The sequence below is a fragment of the Myzus persicae genome, unplaced genomic scaffold (assembly GCF_001856785.1).
Source record: "Myzus persicae strain clone G006 unplaced genomic scaffold, MPER_G0061.0, whole genome shotgun sequence".
In the NCBI taxonomy this organism is placed as follows: domain Eukaryota; kingdom Metazoa; phylum Arthropoda; class Insecta; order Hemiptera; family Aphididae; genus Myzus; species Myzus persicae.
The window spans coordinates 322,811-341,496 of record NW_019102665.1 but is presented as its reverse complement, the minus strand read 5'-3'; the positions used below and the strand labels follow the sequence as shown (position 1 = coordinate 341,496).

At 26.5% G+C, this 18,686-nt stretch overlaps 1 protein-coding gene across 2 annotated transcripts; it reads left to right on the top strand.

The window, feature by feature from the left end:
* The first annotated feature begins 3,159 nt into the window (after nt 1-3,159).
* On the top strand, nt 3,160-15,465 carry LOC111032911 (proton-coupled folate transporter-like). Of its 2 annotated transcripts, XM_022313390.1 has the most exons (9): nt 3,162-3,507; nt 5,216-5,458; nt 5,523-5,697; nt 8,222-8,393; nt 9,262-9,400; nt 9,956-10,051; nt 10,123-10,350; nt 12,043-12,199; nt 15,395-15,465. In XM_022313390.1, the coding sequence occupies exons 1-9, from the start codon at nt 3,402-3,404 to the stop codon at nt 15,459-15,461; spliced, it is 1,383 nt and encodes a 460-aa protein (XP_022169082.1). In that variant the 5' UTR covers nt 3,162-3,401; the 3' UTR covers nt 15,462-15,465. The 2 variants fall into 2 exon arrangements, with proteins under 2 accessions (XP_022169083.1, XP_022169082.1); XM_022313391.1 differs by lacking the exon at nt 15,395-15,465 and having other exon boundaries at nt 3,160-3,507; nt 10,123-10,223; nt 12,043-12,182.
* The last annotated feature ends 3,221 nt before the right edge of the window (nt 15,466-18,686 follow it).

The window sequence follows — 18,686 nt, the reverse complement described above, 5'->3', positions numbered from 1 at the left end:
TATATCTTAAATAATTGTTACAATGATGTGTGAGCATATCATTACATTATTTTAACAACCGATGAAGTTCTTAATGACTTTGCAAAAGACTCAAGGAAAATAAGATTGCTATAGCTTGTAATTTATATTGTGAAAAAATATTTTAATACTAATATTACAATTTAAAGTTTCTTTTTATATTTTTACTTGTTCATAATAAGTCAATAAAATTGTACTGCGTGTCTGCGTGTTTAATATTAATATTCATAAATATCATTATTCAGCTAATCAAAAATGTATTATTCAATTAGCGTACAAGGTACAACTCAGTATATTTTAGCGCATTAAGTTTTACCGCTCCTGAACAATATATTTTAGAGGTGAGCAAAAACAAAGAGGTCATTAACCCCCCCTCCCCTCGTGTAATTCCTGGCTACGCCACTGGGGTAGATAAAACACATAATTAGACGGACAAAAAGTTATGATTGCATGTCGCTATGCCAGTGGTTCTTAACCTTTTTTGAATGACGAAACAATTAACATTTAATAAGGTTTTCGCAGAACACAAGTTTCCGATGACAACAACTTACAAGGAACATTGTTTTACATTTTAAGTTTGTTGACCAAGCAAAAAATTTTTTATCGGCATTAGATAAAAAAAACAAATAATAATCGAAAATTGTATAAGTCTATAAATAGTTCAACACAAGTCAATATGTTTTGAAATGTTATGGTGTATAGAAAACACTTACACAAACATTCAGTGAAAATTTCATAAATTTCATCTACAGTCATTTTTGTAAGAGTTACACTAAAATCCAAAATCGATTTTTTCGAAAAATGGTTTTACGTAAAAATTCCCGTTTTTCCTTAATTATTTGTTTGTTTTTCCTGTAACTTTTGAAAACTGTTGGGAATTATTAATTTTGACCTCCCGAATGCATCAACTAGATTCACTTCCCCGCCAGAAAGGTTCGTGTTGAAGAATATTGAAGCACTTTTACTATAAGGAACAGTGGTGAAAGACATTAAAAAAAAAATAATAAATAAATAAGTATAAAAACACACATCATTGTAAAATCAATACATTCATCGCTCCGGTCAGAATCTAAAATATTATACTATTGAGTTTTAATTTATATTTGGTAATTTAAATTTAATGCAGTACCTATCTAACATTAGACTTAACCTCCAAGTGCTGGAAATTACAAAAAAGCTTGCAGTTCTTTTCCTAATACTTTAATTGGTTTTCAAATCATTTTGACGATTCTTATTGGGTAGGTACTTCTGCTAGCGCTGAGAGATCATTCTCAAAACTAAAGCTCATAAAAACATATTTGAGGAATACAATGACGCAAATCAGATTATCTAGATTATCAATAATACCCATATAGAAAACGAAATGGCTTCATAACTAATCTATGACTCAATGATCAAAAAAGTTTAAAATGTAATACACGATTCCTCATAAGTTGTTGTGTTTATACATTTTAAAAAAGTCGATCGTAAGTCTGCAATAATTTTTTTATGAGCTTCCGAAGTTCAAATTTTGACAAACTTCGCTATCGTGGGTACCTACCAAAACACATTTAATTTTTCGTTGTATCACTTGTTGACTGAACTTTTTATTGAAAATAATAAATTACAGCACACACAAAAAATAACCAGTGCTTACATTTTTTTATTTTTTTTTACAAAATCGAGAGAAATGTTGATTAACAACACGAACGTATATAATAAGTAGGTGTATAAGGTATAAATGTATAATAATACTTTTATATTAATTTATCAATATTTATTAGTCTTATTAAGATTATCATTTATTATTTTTAATTCTGAGTGGAGCGATAAATGTATGTATTAATTGTACAATAATGTGTGTGTGTGTGTTTTTTTTTGTGTGTCTGTCGATATGTTGTCGAAATAATGCTTCGATTTTCAACTTTAGTATCTTTTCTGGTGGGAAAGTGAATCTATAGTTGGTGCATTCCAAAGCACATTATTTTGAGTTCGAAATTCATAAAAATTGTTCTTCTTATATGTAAGATTTAAAAATTAAAAACAAGTTTTCTTATAAGTTTCCCTACGTTCATCAAAAAAAAAAATTCTACCGGAAATACAAATTACATTTTTATGAGCGTTTGAAGTTAACATTTTTACAAAACTGGATATTCACTCTATTCCTCATGTAGCGCTTTTCTTATTTTGTAATTAAAAAACGAATAACTGTAGACACTTGAAATGTACACCATATGTTCATTTCATCAATTCATATACTTTACAAAATGTACAAAATATTTTCACTGGTTTTAAGCTGTTGAAAATTTAATACAAGGCTTCTGATGTATTATAACAATAGCAGTTCAAAAATATTAAAAATACATAGAAATTAATTTGTTTTATAAGCATTTAAAGTTCAAATTTTGACAACATATATCAAATCGAAAATTTAAACATTATTTTGTAGTTAAATATTTATAAAATGTTTAACTTTTATAGCTAATGATCGAAATTTCAATACATGGTTGTACTCAAATAGTTTATTCTGTAACCAAAAAATCTAAAAAAATATATATTAAACACAATTTTATTTTATAGCTATTTTAAATTCAAATTTGGACGAAATTACATATTTAAGCCATAAATAACGATTTTAGTTATTTTATTGTAATTTAAAAATATTTTTGTGGGTACTGAAATTATTATATTTTATACACACATTGACATTTTCAAATGGATTTTTTTGACAACAATTATTAACTTAAAATACTATATATTATTACTAATGCCTAGTATAAAGTAAAATAAATTACTTTTTAATCCCTGTAATATCATAAAATATACTTACTCAGGAATATTATAGGTTGACAAACCGTCTTCGCTCAGAATCGTTTTTCGTATACAATGATTTTATATCATTGAATTCAAGTTGAACACATCCATTACAATGATTCTATAGACATCCGATGGACAGCAGAATGTAACACACTTACCCGCTTTTTATATACCTACCTATTACATAAATTATATTTTTATATTTTTCTGTGGGGAAGCGCTCGTTATAATAATAATATGTCTACGGATAAACAAGATTACGTTTTCAGAACCAAACCGCTACTGAATGATAACGTTGCTTCCAGCATTTCTTATCGTTGCGCATCGGTACGAGCCGCTAAAATTTCAAAACAGATACATTTCTGTTATCTATTTACATTGTCCCCCTGTGCCACAACAATTAAGGAACTGTTGACATTTTTGATTATAGCTCATGAAATTTGTTTAAACTTTATAATTATTGTTTTATGAATTATGATTAAATGGAGGATCTATTCGGAACAGGCTTATAAGCTTGTTTATAGAACTGGGTGGAGAATTCGGTAACAGTGGACGAGGAGATTACCATCGTTCATCGCAAATCAGAGATGGAAGACTCAGAGCCTTCCAACGGTGTAGAAGTCAAGAATCGCAAGTCCGGACTGACTATAGAGCCAATCATAATGTTAATAAGTCTCGGAATGTACTCAAACCGTAAGTCCCTATTCGTTATTTTTTTGTCCTTTTGAATGATGACTTGGGATGTGAATCAAATGCACCACAAAGCCTTAAAAAGTAATAGATGTATAAAAAAATCAGAAATGCTACATAAAATTTAAAATTGGATTTGTTGTTACATAATTCAAACTTTCTGGTTTTTGCTCTTCAGATTATTTTGAAAATACAGGGAAATTGTATGTTTGACCTCCAAAGTACCCATTAGATCCAATTTTCTACTAGAAACCTCCGTCAATAATTAAAATCTAAGCACCTTTACTGCTCCAAAAACTGACACATAATAAAAAAACGCACACATCGTAAAATCAATACATTCATAAGTCATTGCTCCGTTCCAAATCCAAAAAACTATATAAATATGCATTTATGAATTATTTAAACCTAGTAAAGTCGCTCTACTGTATAGTTTATTTTGAGTATACTTCATCAATATTGTATTGGATTGCTTTTTCCAAAACAAATCAACTATATTTTATAAGAATTAAATTTAAAATACCACTGACAAACTATGTAGATTGTTGTAAATATATGTTTGCAGTATAAATAGCATATTATTTTTACTAATCTAAATATTTTCAATATTTCATCGAGTATAGAAAACAATAATAAAGTAATGGTAAAAAGTTTTGAATGCTTAGGTTAATATTTCGAGTAGAAATCATTATTTTAAGACGACTCCACACCCTCATGTGTTGTCTCTGTCTTACAAGTATGTAACATACCAAATTTACTGCTTTTCATGTTTATGCTACTAGCTTAATAATTAAAGTGAATCGACTTTTTTATTTTGAAACTTGATGGTAAGAACTTTATCTGTGTTTTGTTGGAAGTTTTTTTACAATAATTCAGTTTTTAAGTGAGGTATGCTTATGTAATAAATGTAAATTTCAAATGCTCATAACTCACTGAAAAACTGAATTATTGTAAAAAAATTTCCTACAAAACACAGATAAAATTTTTACCATCAAGTTTCATAATAGGGTGATTCACTCTAATTTTTAAGATAATGGCATAATGTGAACTGCTGAGCTTAAATTTGGTATGTTATGCGTTTGTTAGACAGAGACAATACATGCGGGTGTGGCGTCCTCTTAAGTTCAAATGTCCAAGTATCCAATTAAAATATTTATAAAAAAATTCTGCAAATGTATTTTTGATATATTTAGATTGCTTTAAGAATAACTTATGAAGAATTTCATATTTTTAAGCCTAAATTATTTAAATTGAAAACCTCAGTTAAACTTGTATTTTATTTGCAAGCTTTTAAGCAAACTAAGTAATTTTTAATAATTATTTATAAAAAAAAGCTAAAATTTCAAGTTCTAAATATTTTTAAAGTTTAAATAGCTAACAACTAGAAGACATTTTTTCAAATTGTTAGTATAAAAAATTATAATTTATATGGAACAACAAAAAGTTTGAAGTCATTTCCTATTTATATGTTCAATTTTGTACAAATTTTAACCCAAGCAAACAACAATTGGCTATTTGTAATCATGATGGGAAACAATACATAGAAATCACACCGCTGAATCAAGATTTGAAATTGTTACCTACTCCTAGCATAAATTATATCACCTATGAGCTACCTCTTATCTTACCTATAACCATTATTCTTATAACTTGCTACTTAAATCTATAAAATATTTAAATCACCAACATGTGTATTATTTATTGATTTCAGTGATGGTACAGACAAATCTATTTGAAGAACGTGTATGCCTCCATAGTGATCTCGGACAAAATAAGTCTGTGAATTGTTATAATATGACTGCAGCAGATCAAGAAATAGTTCAGCCTGCTGTGGCAAATTTAAAAATGATTAAAAATCTGATTGAGACATTGGCGCCTTGTATAACATTATTGTTTTTAGGCCCCTGGAGTGATGTAAACGGTCGCTTGCCTTTGTTATTAACAGCAATCTCAGGTGGGAAATAATTTTTATTTAGTAAGGTACTTAACATATACTGTACAATTGCTTCAAATTTAAGGTTTGGTAATATCTAACTGTATGTACAGTGTATTTTCTACGATTTCAAGTCTGCCTCCGATAATGTTTTTGCTGTGCAGCATACCTGTTGCTGTCAGTGGTGGCAATAGTGCATTGTTTATGGCTGCATTATGTTATATTGTTGACATCACTGATTGCAAATCAAGAGCTTTCAGGTAATGAATTCAAAAAGTATATTATTTATTTATTTGAATTAAATGTGCTTAAGAACCCATTGACATGTATAATGAGTAATAAGTTGACAGTGTTTCAAGTATGATTGATTACATTGTATACAGGATTATTGGCAGAATTTGGATAGTTGGGTTTTTTTAGTGGGGGGGGGGGATTGAGGGGAGGTGACAATTCTGTACTTAAGGTTCACAGGCCCACTGAAGACATTTTTAGTAATATATACTTGATAATATATCAATATATAATACACAAATTAAACTTCATTGGAATAATAAATAAATAAATAAATACGTGTACTGTAAAATTAATAGGTTTAAATACTGAACTCAACATTCATCAATTAAAATTAAAATGTATTTTGTTTTTATAAAATATTTTATAACTTTTCAAATTTAATTATATTATTTATTTTTTATACTAACTATAAGAATAATATTTAATTTTGTACATCTTGATATTAATTATTAATCATGATCATGTTTGTTTACTGATTATCAAGTTAGATACCATACCCCATAATTTATTTTTTTTTATTTTTTTATTTAACCGTTGTTTGTTAGGTACCCACTGAATATAGATTTAAGAATAAATTATATCTAAACAAAAATGAGAAGGGATGTTGTAACCAAATTTCTACTTAATATTTTGTAAAAGTTCCTAAACTGTTCATTAGATGTATTAACAAATTTGGTGTAAATGTGATAAATTCTAGTTCTTAAGCTTACTGCTGTTATTAAAACAGCATTGCATTTGGTTAGTTCTCTGCGTCCCAGAACGCTTTCTGGTCAGAAAGTGGGAGGTCAAAATTCAAAATTTCCAATAGTTTCCAAAAGTAACAGTAAAAACAAACAAAAAATGAAGGAAAAACTAGAATTAATACACAAAACATATTAATTTTTCTAAAAAATCAATTTTGGTTTTTAGTGTAACTCTATTTTCACTGAATATTTGTGTTAGAATTTTCTTTACACCATAAAATTTTCAAAATATTTTGACTTTTGTTGAACACAACACATGAATATTAATAAGAAAATGAAATTTTCAATTATTATTTGTTTTTTTTAAACTAATGTCGATAAAAATTTTTCGCTCAGTCAAAAACCTTGTTAATGTAATACAAGGTTCCTCGTAAGCTGTTGTTGGTGAAAATTAAAAAAAAGTTGATCTTACACCTACAGTAATTTTTATGAACTTTTAAACTTTTGACATAATTCGTAAAAAATCACGGAAATTAGCAAATTATATTTAGTTAGAAATTCATAAAAAATGTTCTATATATATCTAAGATTTTAAAATTTATTACAAGATTGATTTTAAAATTGTCTACCTTTATTAAAAAAAAAATTCCACCGGAAAGTCAAATTAAATTTGTATGAGCGTTTGAAGTTAAAATTTAAAATTGAATATTCACTCGATTTGTCTTGTAGAGATTTTTTTATTTTGTTGTAATTCAAAAATTGAATTGTAGTTAAAATTTTGACAATGTTTATCAAATTGAAAATTAAAAATGATTACAATTTTCAATTTTTATAGCTAAGGATTGAAAATTTAAAACAAGGTGGGAACCTTGTTAAGCAGTTTTTTCTGTAACTAAGAAGCCTAAAAAATATATGAATATGGTTATTTTTTACACATTTTAAGTTAAAATTGGACAAAATTGCATATTAATACACAGAATAATGTTTACCATTTTGTTGTAATTCGGTTCTAAAATAGCCCAATTTTACATAGGTATATTTAATATTTTTCCGGCATCGCTGATAATTTAAGAATAATATTAATTCAACTTACCAACTACAATATTAATAATAATTAACAACAATATAAAATGTCGTTAACTGACATAGCGACATAATCGTTTTTTATATACATAGATATTATATCGTTGAATTTAAATTTAATACCATCCATTACAGCGACCTCCTAGACTCCTAATGTACAGCAGAGCGACATCCATTTACCCCCTTTTTTTATTTTAATGCTAATTTATATTGTTTTATCAAATAATAACATGAATAATTAAACTAGAATTTTGAAAATCAATTTATTTATTAAATTAAAACTTGTGGTAGTTTCAGTTTTATTTAAAGAATATTAAACCCACCCATTACCTCTTTAAAGTGGTTTTCTGCCAACTTAAGATAAATATATTTGACGCTGGCTGGTCACTTTGCCTCAGGATACGTTGTATATTATTCTAACCTAATGATTATATTATTTTAATTTGATTGTAGATTCTTTTTTATCAAAATAGAAAATTTACAATCTGTAGCATAGTATGTACAGTAAGCGAATAGAATAAATGATGGAGAATATTTACATGACACTATATTTATGAGGAGGGTAGTTGTCTAGTGACAGAACCCTCAAACAATGGGGTTAGGGACAATGGGGTTAGGGATTTAGTAAAACCCTGCGCCAGCGTCTTTTTAGCTGCCGGATGGGATTATTTAGTGATTTGTCTCCACCTCGATCATTCTTAACTATTTATTTTTGTCTACATAGGTTAGGTGTGTTTTATGCATTTACCAACTTTGGCTCAATACTTGGATCTGTAATGAGTACAATATTGTATGGTAAATCTTCTACGTATTCATTTTGCCTATCATCATTTGCTTCGATTGTTGGACTCCTTTGTACTTATATTTTTTTAAAGGAAACAGTAACCACCAAAGAGGTATACATTTTGTCTTGTGTTGTAATAGTTTTTAAGATTTTTTAAGAATAGTTTCATAAATTTATCATATTGTACTCAATGTCTAGTTTTAGTTGTATACAAATTGCTAATTATATGAACAGATCCTTTATTTCAGCTTTATGTCCTGTTGTCTTGACAAACTTTTTTTGGTACAATGCCCTGTTTTTATCTCAATTGCTTGTATGTATATATGCATATGCATACAATTTACATATACCTATATATTATATACATATTTTCTTGTTTAATTTAAATTTCTGTGTAACAATATTATGTTATTGATGATGACAGTAATGTTCTAGAAAAAAATTTTCACAAAAATTTATATCAGTTAAAAATTAAAATACATTTATATACCTATATTATGTAATGTAGTGTTTGATGTAGCTCATTGTAGTATCTCTCAAGTATATTATTTTAAAACATTTTTTCCGCCTATGAATGTACACGTTTATCATTAACTCTATAAAATCTAGAGTTTAATTAATTCCTCAAGAAGTAACCACTACATATTACAAAACAACCGAACCTGATCCAACTGGTAAACATACAACATGTACCTACCTGTACAAAATCATAGGTATCAGCCAATGTGATTTTGTGTTTCTAGTTAGCTGGTTAAGCTTTTTAACATAATCATTTGTTTTTTTAACTTTCTGAGAAATTTGTGAAACTCAAAAATGAAAAGTAAACAATAGATACTTATCTTGTGACATTAATAGACTTTATAAACAAATGCTGGAAAATATTTTAAAACACTAAAGGAAATCTTGCGGGTCATAATTTCCTTGAATTATCATTATATGCTACAAATCTTTTCTAATTTTGTTTCATTACATTTTTACAGGGTGCAGATCCAAAACTTTTCAACATCAAACTGGTAAAAGATATGTGGCAAACTGTTATGAAACAACGATTTGGCTTCTTGAGATGCATAATTATACTATCTGCTGTGTTATTAACTATCAATTTAATCATTTTATTTGGTAAATATCAAGGGTCATTTTTTTAAGCATGCTTACCCCATTTTTATGATTAAAATATTCAAAAATATTGAATGTAACTACACTTAAAAATTGCAAAAATCAGAATATTAATGTGTGTATAATTTAAGCATAAAAATAGGGAGAGCATGCTCAAACAATTGCTTTGTATATTATACAAGTTAGCGGCCAACTTTAGCAGTTTTCAACCTTTTTTGAGTCTGCGACCCCCTATAATGCCACCAAGATGTCCAACGACCCTTTTGTAATATAAGCATTAAAAAGTTGTTATTTTTCTTGAAATGATTTATAAATAAATGGTAAATAGTATAAATTTATATATTATATAACACTTACTATCATCTATAAGATTCTAAGTGAAAAAATGTAGTCTAGCCCCTTGGTTGAGAATTGCTGAGTTAGCCTATGTTGCAGTCAATGACATATTTTAAGACTTGGTTCATATACAAAAAAATAAACCATTGAGTATATCAATGAAATCCAATATACCCTACCTAAATCTAATGTATTTATAATAATAATTGAATTTTATCTTAGGAGAAAATTCTTTCATGTACATGTACCTACAGAAACAATTTTCGTGGACGTTGGAAGACTATACACCGTTTTTTGTGTATACTACACTTATACATGGTTAGGGGATGACAGTTTCATGACATTATGAGGATATATATTATACCTAATTACTGTATTAATTTTTTCAGCTACCTTTCCTGTGATCGTTGTTTATGTGTTAAATACCAAATTACAATTGCCTGAGATGTATATTGGTACTGCTGTTGCAGCACTTGGAATTTTTGAAAAGGTTGGTTTGGCATACTCGGTGCACCAGTGGCAATTTTACACCATGAAAACTGTTGAATTCACCATGTACATTTGTCAATCGTTGGTTCGGTCTCAATTATCCAAGAGTTTTCCATCTGAAGATTTATGTAAATTTATATATTATTTAAGCTACTTAGATAGCCACAATGCAAACAAATGACACAAAAAACAACATGTAGACAATTTCTAATCTCGTCGTCCCATCAGTGATCTTTGCGTTAATTTAGGGCAGTGATGAAGTTATTGCAATAAAAAAACTCACTAAATTGATTGCATTATTACATTAAAATATATTACTATGGGTATTGCAAAAAAAAGTAAATTATATTGGAAATAGTACAGTTTTAAAAAAAAAAAACCAAAAATTATGTTTCTAATTTTTTGTAACGGAATATTACTTAACATCAACGTACATAGTGCATACCATAGATTGGACAAAATATTTAACTTGGTACTATTGCTACTTGGTAATTTATTGTTGAACTTTTTAATTTATGTTATCAGTTTTTCTATTCACTACTACTATTATTATTATTATTATGTGTTTATTTCAAAGATTATTGGACCCCACTGTGCCAGGAACGGCACTAGAATTTTTTTCCAGAACGGGTAGAGTGGGACAAATATTTTTTTTTACAAGAGCTAAGGTTTTTTCAACAAATACTAAGATTATTTAAATAAAATTAAATAATAATATAGTTATTAACTGTATACTATATACGTTTTTATATTTTATGCTCTAAACATACAATATGTACAAACTTTTGAATAGGCCAAAATATTTTAAGAATAATGTCAAATATTTTTTATGTGCCTTGTGTATGAAAATGTTTAATCACAGACCTTCAACAACTATATTAATAATGATGTACAAAAATTATAAATTTCTCTTTTATATTACTTATCTTTGTGAATGAATAGTTATGTTTTGTTTACTTTCATTTCATAAATATAAATTAAAGTAATTGTGTTTAGCAATGAACAGATGAATTTGTTTGACTCAGCTTTAATGGAATAATTAGGTATACCTTTGTTTGTTTATTTTCATCCAGTAATTTGAACTCAATAAAGGTAATAATTAGGGCTCAGATGACTTAGTATATTTTTTTCTCGTAGCCGTAATTACACCGGAGTGCGATATAAATTTGGTTCATACTACAAAAGTTGACAATCTTTTTTTGCACATTTGTCATTTTTGAGTATATAAATGCATATGTTGATCATTTCTAGATTTAGTGGCATATTTATGATAATTTAAATATAATATATATATCACTTTATACGGACGGCTATAATTCATTATAGAAAGTCAACTCGTTTGATGTTATGGTACTAGGTCACTTTGGTTGAGTAAAAATAAAGATTGTAGGACAGTAGAACACAGACACTTTGCAGTTTGTACTATTATATACATAAAGTATATATAATATAAACAAGTCTGAAGTCATAACCAATTATATTTAAAATGTTTTTAATAGCTTAAATGCCATGTAGTATATCTAATTTTGTATTAAAATTTTAATTTATGAATATTTCATAGCACCAAATAATATACTAAACCAGCTAACCTATAAATTAAAAAAAACTGCATTTTAAACTATAGGCCGTACAAAGCTTATGTTATAGTCTGGACTAAGAAGGCAATTTGTATAAAAATTTTCGACTTTTTTAACTTTGGAGGCAACTTGTACCTATGCTCCTGTCTATGCGAGTAATGGCACCCGCGCACACCCTCTTACGAAATAGCCTATTTTTAACCTTTATAAAACTAATGGTTTGTATTGTTATTATGATTTCAGGTAAAATATTTGCATTCCTATGTGTAATCGAAAATTTTGGAGTATTACTCTACTCGCCAATGTACACTGCTGTCTATGTTACAACAATCCATGATTTTGCCAATTGCTTCCTCTTCTTATCTGCAATACTTTGCATGTTCATATTTGTTTTATTCGGGTGAGTTTATATATTTTCTGTTAAGCCAAGTTGGTTAAATGAAAAACTTTATGCGTTTATATATTATAATCTATAATTTATGTGAGGCGTGTACAGTTAGATGACTGTCTTACGTCAAACGGATTACCCGGTACATTGAAGTAGGCTATTATATTTTACAACAGCGGTCAACAGACTATGCTACTGCAGTAAATTGTTTTACCCTATAGCTCTTATATATTGTCACAAGCATAACTAATAAACAGTACTTATTTCAGTATTAATTTCTCTAATTAATAATTAATATAAATTCCTCAAAAGACGATATATAATAGCAAAAAAAATAACTGTGAAGTCAATCTGCTATAAATTGTAGGTACCTACAACTACATTACTGATTTGGTGGCTAAACAACTGGGTTTCTTAGGCCTAAGTGTCATTCACAATGTAGTTATTGCCTTGTAGGTAATAACACTGTCTTCAATGTATCTATTATGGCGCACACCTAACAGTTCAACATAAAAAAGGAAAAGTATTTGAAAAACAATAGTGTAAAATTCACTGACATGTAAAATATTTGAGTGAATGTATTTAAATACATTTTAAAATCCAATACTTTTATGTAAATATTTTGTAATTACTTTTAAAAATCCAAAAGATTATGTTTTGATAACGGTTATACATATTATTTAATTTGTGAGTAAAATCAAATTTTTTAATATTTATTTATTTTATATTTCATTAACAACCGTTTATTGTTTAATTTATATGAAAGTATTTCAGAATTAAAATAATATCAATTTTTATATTTTTTATTGTTATATGGAGTAGGTAATACAAAGTTCTAATGAATAATGATACTTAATGTAATATTAAAGTTTTAAATTAGTTAGTAGTAACTAGTCTCAAAATTAATTTTCTTACCTACTTGTTCAGTTAAATAAACAAATTAAAAGTGTTTAAAATTATTGAATCACACCAAGTATTAGTTCTTTAATATATTTTCTTTAAAGTTTTTGAAATGTATTTTGAATACTTTCTGAATGAGTATGTTAATATTAAAGCGTAAATTAAGTTATTGTATGAATAAACGTATTATTTCTGTAAAAATATTAAATGCATTGTTAAGAGGCATATATTTGATAATTTAGCTAGATGTTGTATAAAATAACTAGTTATTGACTATTGTATACAATATTTGCATACCAGATCTCAATGTACCCGATTTTCTTGAGGAATGTCTTGAATTAAAAGAAAATTTTCTTAACAAATAGTAAATTAGGATTTAGCATATAACTGTTTCTAGAACACAAAGATAAATATGAATTATAATGTTCAATGTTTAACTAAGTAGTCATTATATTGAGTACAATTTTAGTGATAACTTAATAGAATTTTAAAGTAAAGAGAACATTTCAGATAAACCACTCATCATTTAAAAACATTTTGTTAAGAGGATGGTACCCACGCTTTTGTTGTCTCTGTATTACCAACTTACGACGTAGCAAATTTTCATTCAATAGTTTAAATAGTGCGCCGTTTGTTTTGATATTAGAGTGAATTTAAGTATTATCAAACTTTTAGGGAAGAACATTATCTATTGGCAAATTTTCGATATTTTAATTTCAAGCAAGATACAAGTATATGAAATAACACAAATCAAATACTCTCATATCTCGCTTGAAAATTGAAATATCCAAAAATCCGCCAACGCTTTAGCATGGATAATGTTCTTACCTGAAACTTTTGTAATAGGTCAATTCACTCTAATGTCAAAACTAACAGCACACTATTAAAACTAGTGAACGTAAATTTTCTATGTTATACGTGTGTAAGACGAAGACAACAAATGCATGTGTAGCATCCTCTTAAATAGTAACTTAATATTATATAAACGTATCAGTTGTTACCAAGCTGATAAAATCTGTCTTCAGTGATTTTAATAACAACAGCAATAACTGAACAAGGATCTCCTCTTTCTCTGTTTATGTCAGGTATTTTGGTGGGTACAGATGAAAGATGAACCTTATTTTTATCAGAAGAAGTTTGGCATTTGAAAAATGAACCATGTTTTTGGCTTGTTTTTCTAAATTTTTATTGGCCAGTTTTCATTCCTTCGGTAATTTTTGTCATTTTTCCTAGTGATATTTTATTGTTCCTCTTCTCTCGTTAGCATTCCCTGCAGAATGTAATATTATTTAAAGTATGACTTATATATATATATTTTTATTTTTGAATTTAATATAATGAAGTAATAAATAGAACAAACTATTTGTTAAATCCTAATTTTAAGTCCTTTTGACTAAAATTAGTCAAATTGACTAATTGACAATCCCATTTGTCAAACAGATCTGGGACATCTTCTGAAATTACAGTACAAATATTGAATACAATCTTACCTCATTATTTAAATGAGCTGTTCTGCAGATTTCTTGGTGCAATGTAGTATCTTCACTTGCTATTCCATTTTCTTTTTCAGTTTTACTACCTTCCTAAGACATACAGTATTACGTGTTAATTTCAAATTGGTTAAAAACTACAAAGAGAAAAACTTAGTGCAATGAAAATAAGAATAGGTTATAAAAATAAATATGTTAAGTAGTAGTGGGCACAGAAAATATTTTTTTAAATAAATAATAGATACTTGAAATTTGATCACATGCACAATCATTTTTATAGATTGCCTAGAAATATTTAAAGTACCTAAAATAAGAGACAAAACAAATTTTATTAAATTCCTAGGCAAAGAGTTAATACTATAATATAACTAGTCATATCAATTATTTTATTAAATGCCTAGATTTTATATGAACTACCTTAATTCAATACTTTAACAGTAACAAATATATTTGTATCTGTATTTAAAATTGAAATACAAATTTTAGATTATTTTTTACAAGATCGTGAGTTGATGTGTACAGCAAAGTTGACTTGCTCCCATCCCAATTCAAACAAAAGCACATTTATTAAGATAACATACTTATGTTTGACTCAATTGCTTGCCCTCCAATTAAGTTACCCAGTTAGTTGACATTAACCACTTTACTGTAGCTTATAAAATTTAAACAAACCATAATCATGTATAAATATTACACCGGGTTGAAAATTATTTTATTTTTCTAATATATTGTGTACCTACAAAGTACAATAGATTTTAAATATTATTGTATGGTTAGCAATATTTATTAATTGAATACATTATTTACTGATTTTCAGAACAATATCATTCTTACTGTCAAGAAGCACCATAACTGATGATTTATTAGTAGAAAACCAATTTTAACCAGCACAACAACAAACATTATATACACACATTTAATTTTTTTATTTTAATATTGAAGCCTTAAATTATAGGGTTGAATTACAATAACCCATCTCTAACTTTCTCAAATTGAATAAAACGTTAATGTTGTACCACTACTCACAACTTGTGATATTATAAAAAATTATAACTTATTGACAATGAATTTTTTTTTTAAATTGTTCTTGTTCATTTTCTATTTTGTTCAATTGTTCACTGTCTTAGTTGTTAATTACATTTATCAAGCAATAATACAAATGTCTGTCACAAACTCTCTTCTCAACACAAGTTCTGCTTTTGAAAATAGAGCCAATATATAATTAATATATCTTCTTTGTAACATATATACATTATTATTTAAAATTTTTATTTGTTGTCGAAAATATATTATTTTTATCATTTTTATTTTATTTATTTATGAAATAATTGCTGATTAAATAATTGCTTATTGCGTTTAAAAAAATGAAATACTCAATGCTAAAAGTATTTGAAGACTTATTCAAATACTTAACTATACATGAGTATAATTTAATAATTGTATAGCTTATTGTTATTAAAGTATATAGATTATATATTATATTAGGAATGGCCACAATGATCTGATTCATGTCTCTCTTAAACATTGAATCAAGCTCAGACAAAAATTTATAAATTTATAATTCTGTTTGAATCATTAGATACCAACTAACAAAAGAGTATGCTGTAAGACTCATTTCAATCTCTGGAACTACTTATATATGTGAATCATTGTACATTAGTACTCAATGCTTAAATTCATTAAATCTAAATATCAATTTGAACCAACTGATGAACATTTAAATACACTTATGCAAACTGCTCTTACAAATTAATTCCAAAAAACTTAAGAAAAAATTAACACTCGAAAAAAAACTTCTCATAAGTAAAACAACAATAGTATTATAATAATGTTTGATAATTCTTAATACGTTTTGTGAAGTGTAAAAAATAAATGTTCCTTCATTTGACTTAAAATGAAAAATGTGTCTTCATTTTATAAATTTTGCTTTACATAGGGCTCGCCTCGAATTAGTTTTATAAATTTGTGACTTCCAAAATTAAAGTAAGTGTCCACCCCTGTACTATATAATAGACTATATAATAGTCAAGTATAGAATCACTAGTGTGTATAATTAAGTATAGAATAAAATATACAATATTTTACTTAGATACAATATCATGCTTAACTAAACATTTTAAGCAGTTATACTATAATGTTTATGTTAAAATTAATAAAACCAAATTTAAATCTGACTTAATTTTTGATTGACTTTGAAAAAGCAGTAATGAATTATATTAAAAGCAAATTTCCTAAAAGTAACATTCAAGCTTATTTTTTCCACTTAGGTAAGTCAAGCAGTATGGAGGCGTATTCAAGAATATGGATTATTAACTTAATATTATAGAGATTCTATATTAATTGCTCTGGAGTTGAGAAAATTAGCATGTATTGAATTTGTTCCAATAAAAAAGATGACAAAATACTTTGATGGTCTTTTATGTATCTTTTAATAAGATGGATTTTGTACAGCTTATTACTGAAAATTTACAACCAAAAAAATCTAACTAGGTGTAAAAAAATTGTTACATTATGCAAAGATTTCGGGAACTGACGTTTGAATGAATATTTACCAAGAACCAACATTTGCTTTTAATAAGTTATTTAAATTTAAATATATATTATAATATAATTTTAATTACCTAGGTATGGTATAAGGGTATTTATCAATAATAATATTTTTATCACAATTTTAATCTGGTGCATATTTTATTATGGGGGTAAATTTTAATGACATTCAATATTTAATTAATTTAGTATATTTTAATAATCATGATGCATGCTGACTTGCCTTGAACTTAAAAATTGTATTATTGTTCGCTGAATTATTGTTGTGCATTAAATTGTGGCAGATCTAGCTATTTTATGATATTTTAATATTCATAAGCTATGCAATTGTAATATTTAAAAATTTGATCCACAAGCAGTATCATATTATTATGGTACAAAATAAACAAAGCTGGGCACTAACTAGTTAGAAAGTCAAAGTTAAGTTAGAAAGATACTTAAAAAGTAACTTACCAAGTTAGCGAATACGATCTATAATATTAATATGTAGGATGGTATATTTTATGATATTGTGATTAAAGTAAATTATTTTACTATTAGCCATTAGTAAGTATTACAGTAAGTTAAATTCATTAGAGCCGAGAAAATGCCATTGTGTGTAAAATATAATAATAGATTCTAAAAGTTTCAAGTACCCACAAACAATATTTTTAAATTATAACAAAAAATCTGGAATTGTTATCCTTGGTTTTAATATATAGTTTCGTCCAAATTGGGAACTTAAAAAATAACTATAAAATAAAACTGTGTATATATATTTTTCAGATTTATTGGTTACAGAATGTACTGCTTATGTGGGACCTTGTTTTCAATTTTTAATCCTTAGCGATAAAAATTGTACATTTTAAAAATTTTTAACTACAAAATAATTAGTTCAATTTCAATTAGAGACATTTTGTCAAAATCTGAACTTTGAATTCTTATAAAAAAAATCCTACCTATGTATTTTAAATATTTTTCAACTGATATTGTAACAATGTGTGATGAGCCTTGTATTAATTTTTCAAGGTTGTGCGACCAACAAATAAAATTTTATTGATATTTAAATTTAAAAAACTAAAAAAACTTAAAATTTAAAATGCCTGTTTACAGCTTAATACAATTAAACATTTTTGTACATTTAATAAAGTATAGAAAATGATGAAATAAACATAAAGTGCAAACTCCTAGTATCCACGGTTATTTGTTTTTGAATTACAACTATATAAAAAAATTCGAGCCATGAGAAATTAAGTGAATTTCATGAATAATATGAATAATGCGTAAAAATTTAAACTTCAAACGCTCATATAAATTTAATTTGAAATTTTTTTTATTAAAGTAGGCAAATTTATAAGGAATCTTTTATTACATTTTCAAATCTTAGATATAAAATGAAATTTTTATGAATTTCTTAATTAAAATTATTTGCAAATTATTTAAATTATGATGAATTTCTTAAAAATTTTAACTTTAAATACTTATAAATAACTCAAAAAGAGTCAAAATATTATAAAATTGTATCATGCATCGAAAATGAAAAAAAATAATTAATAATAATTTTTTATATTAAGGTTGTCTTT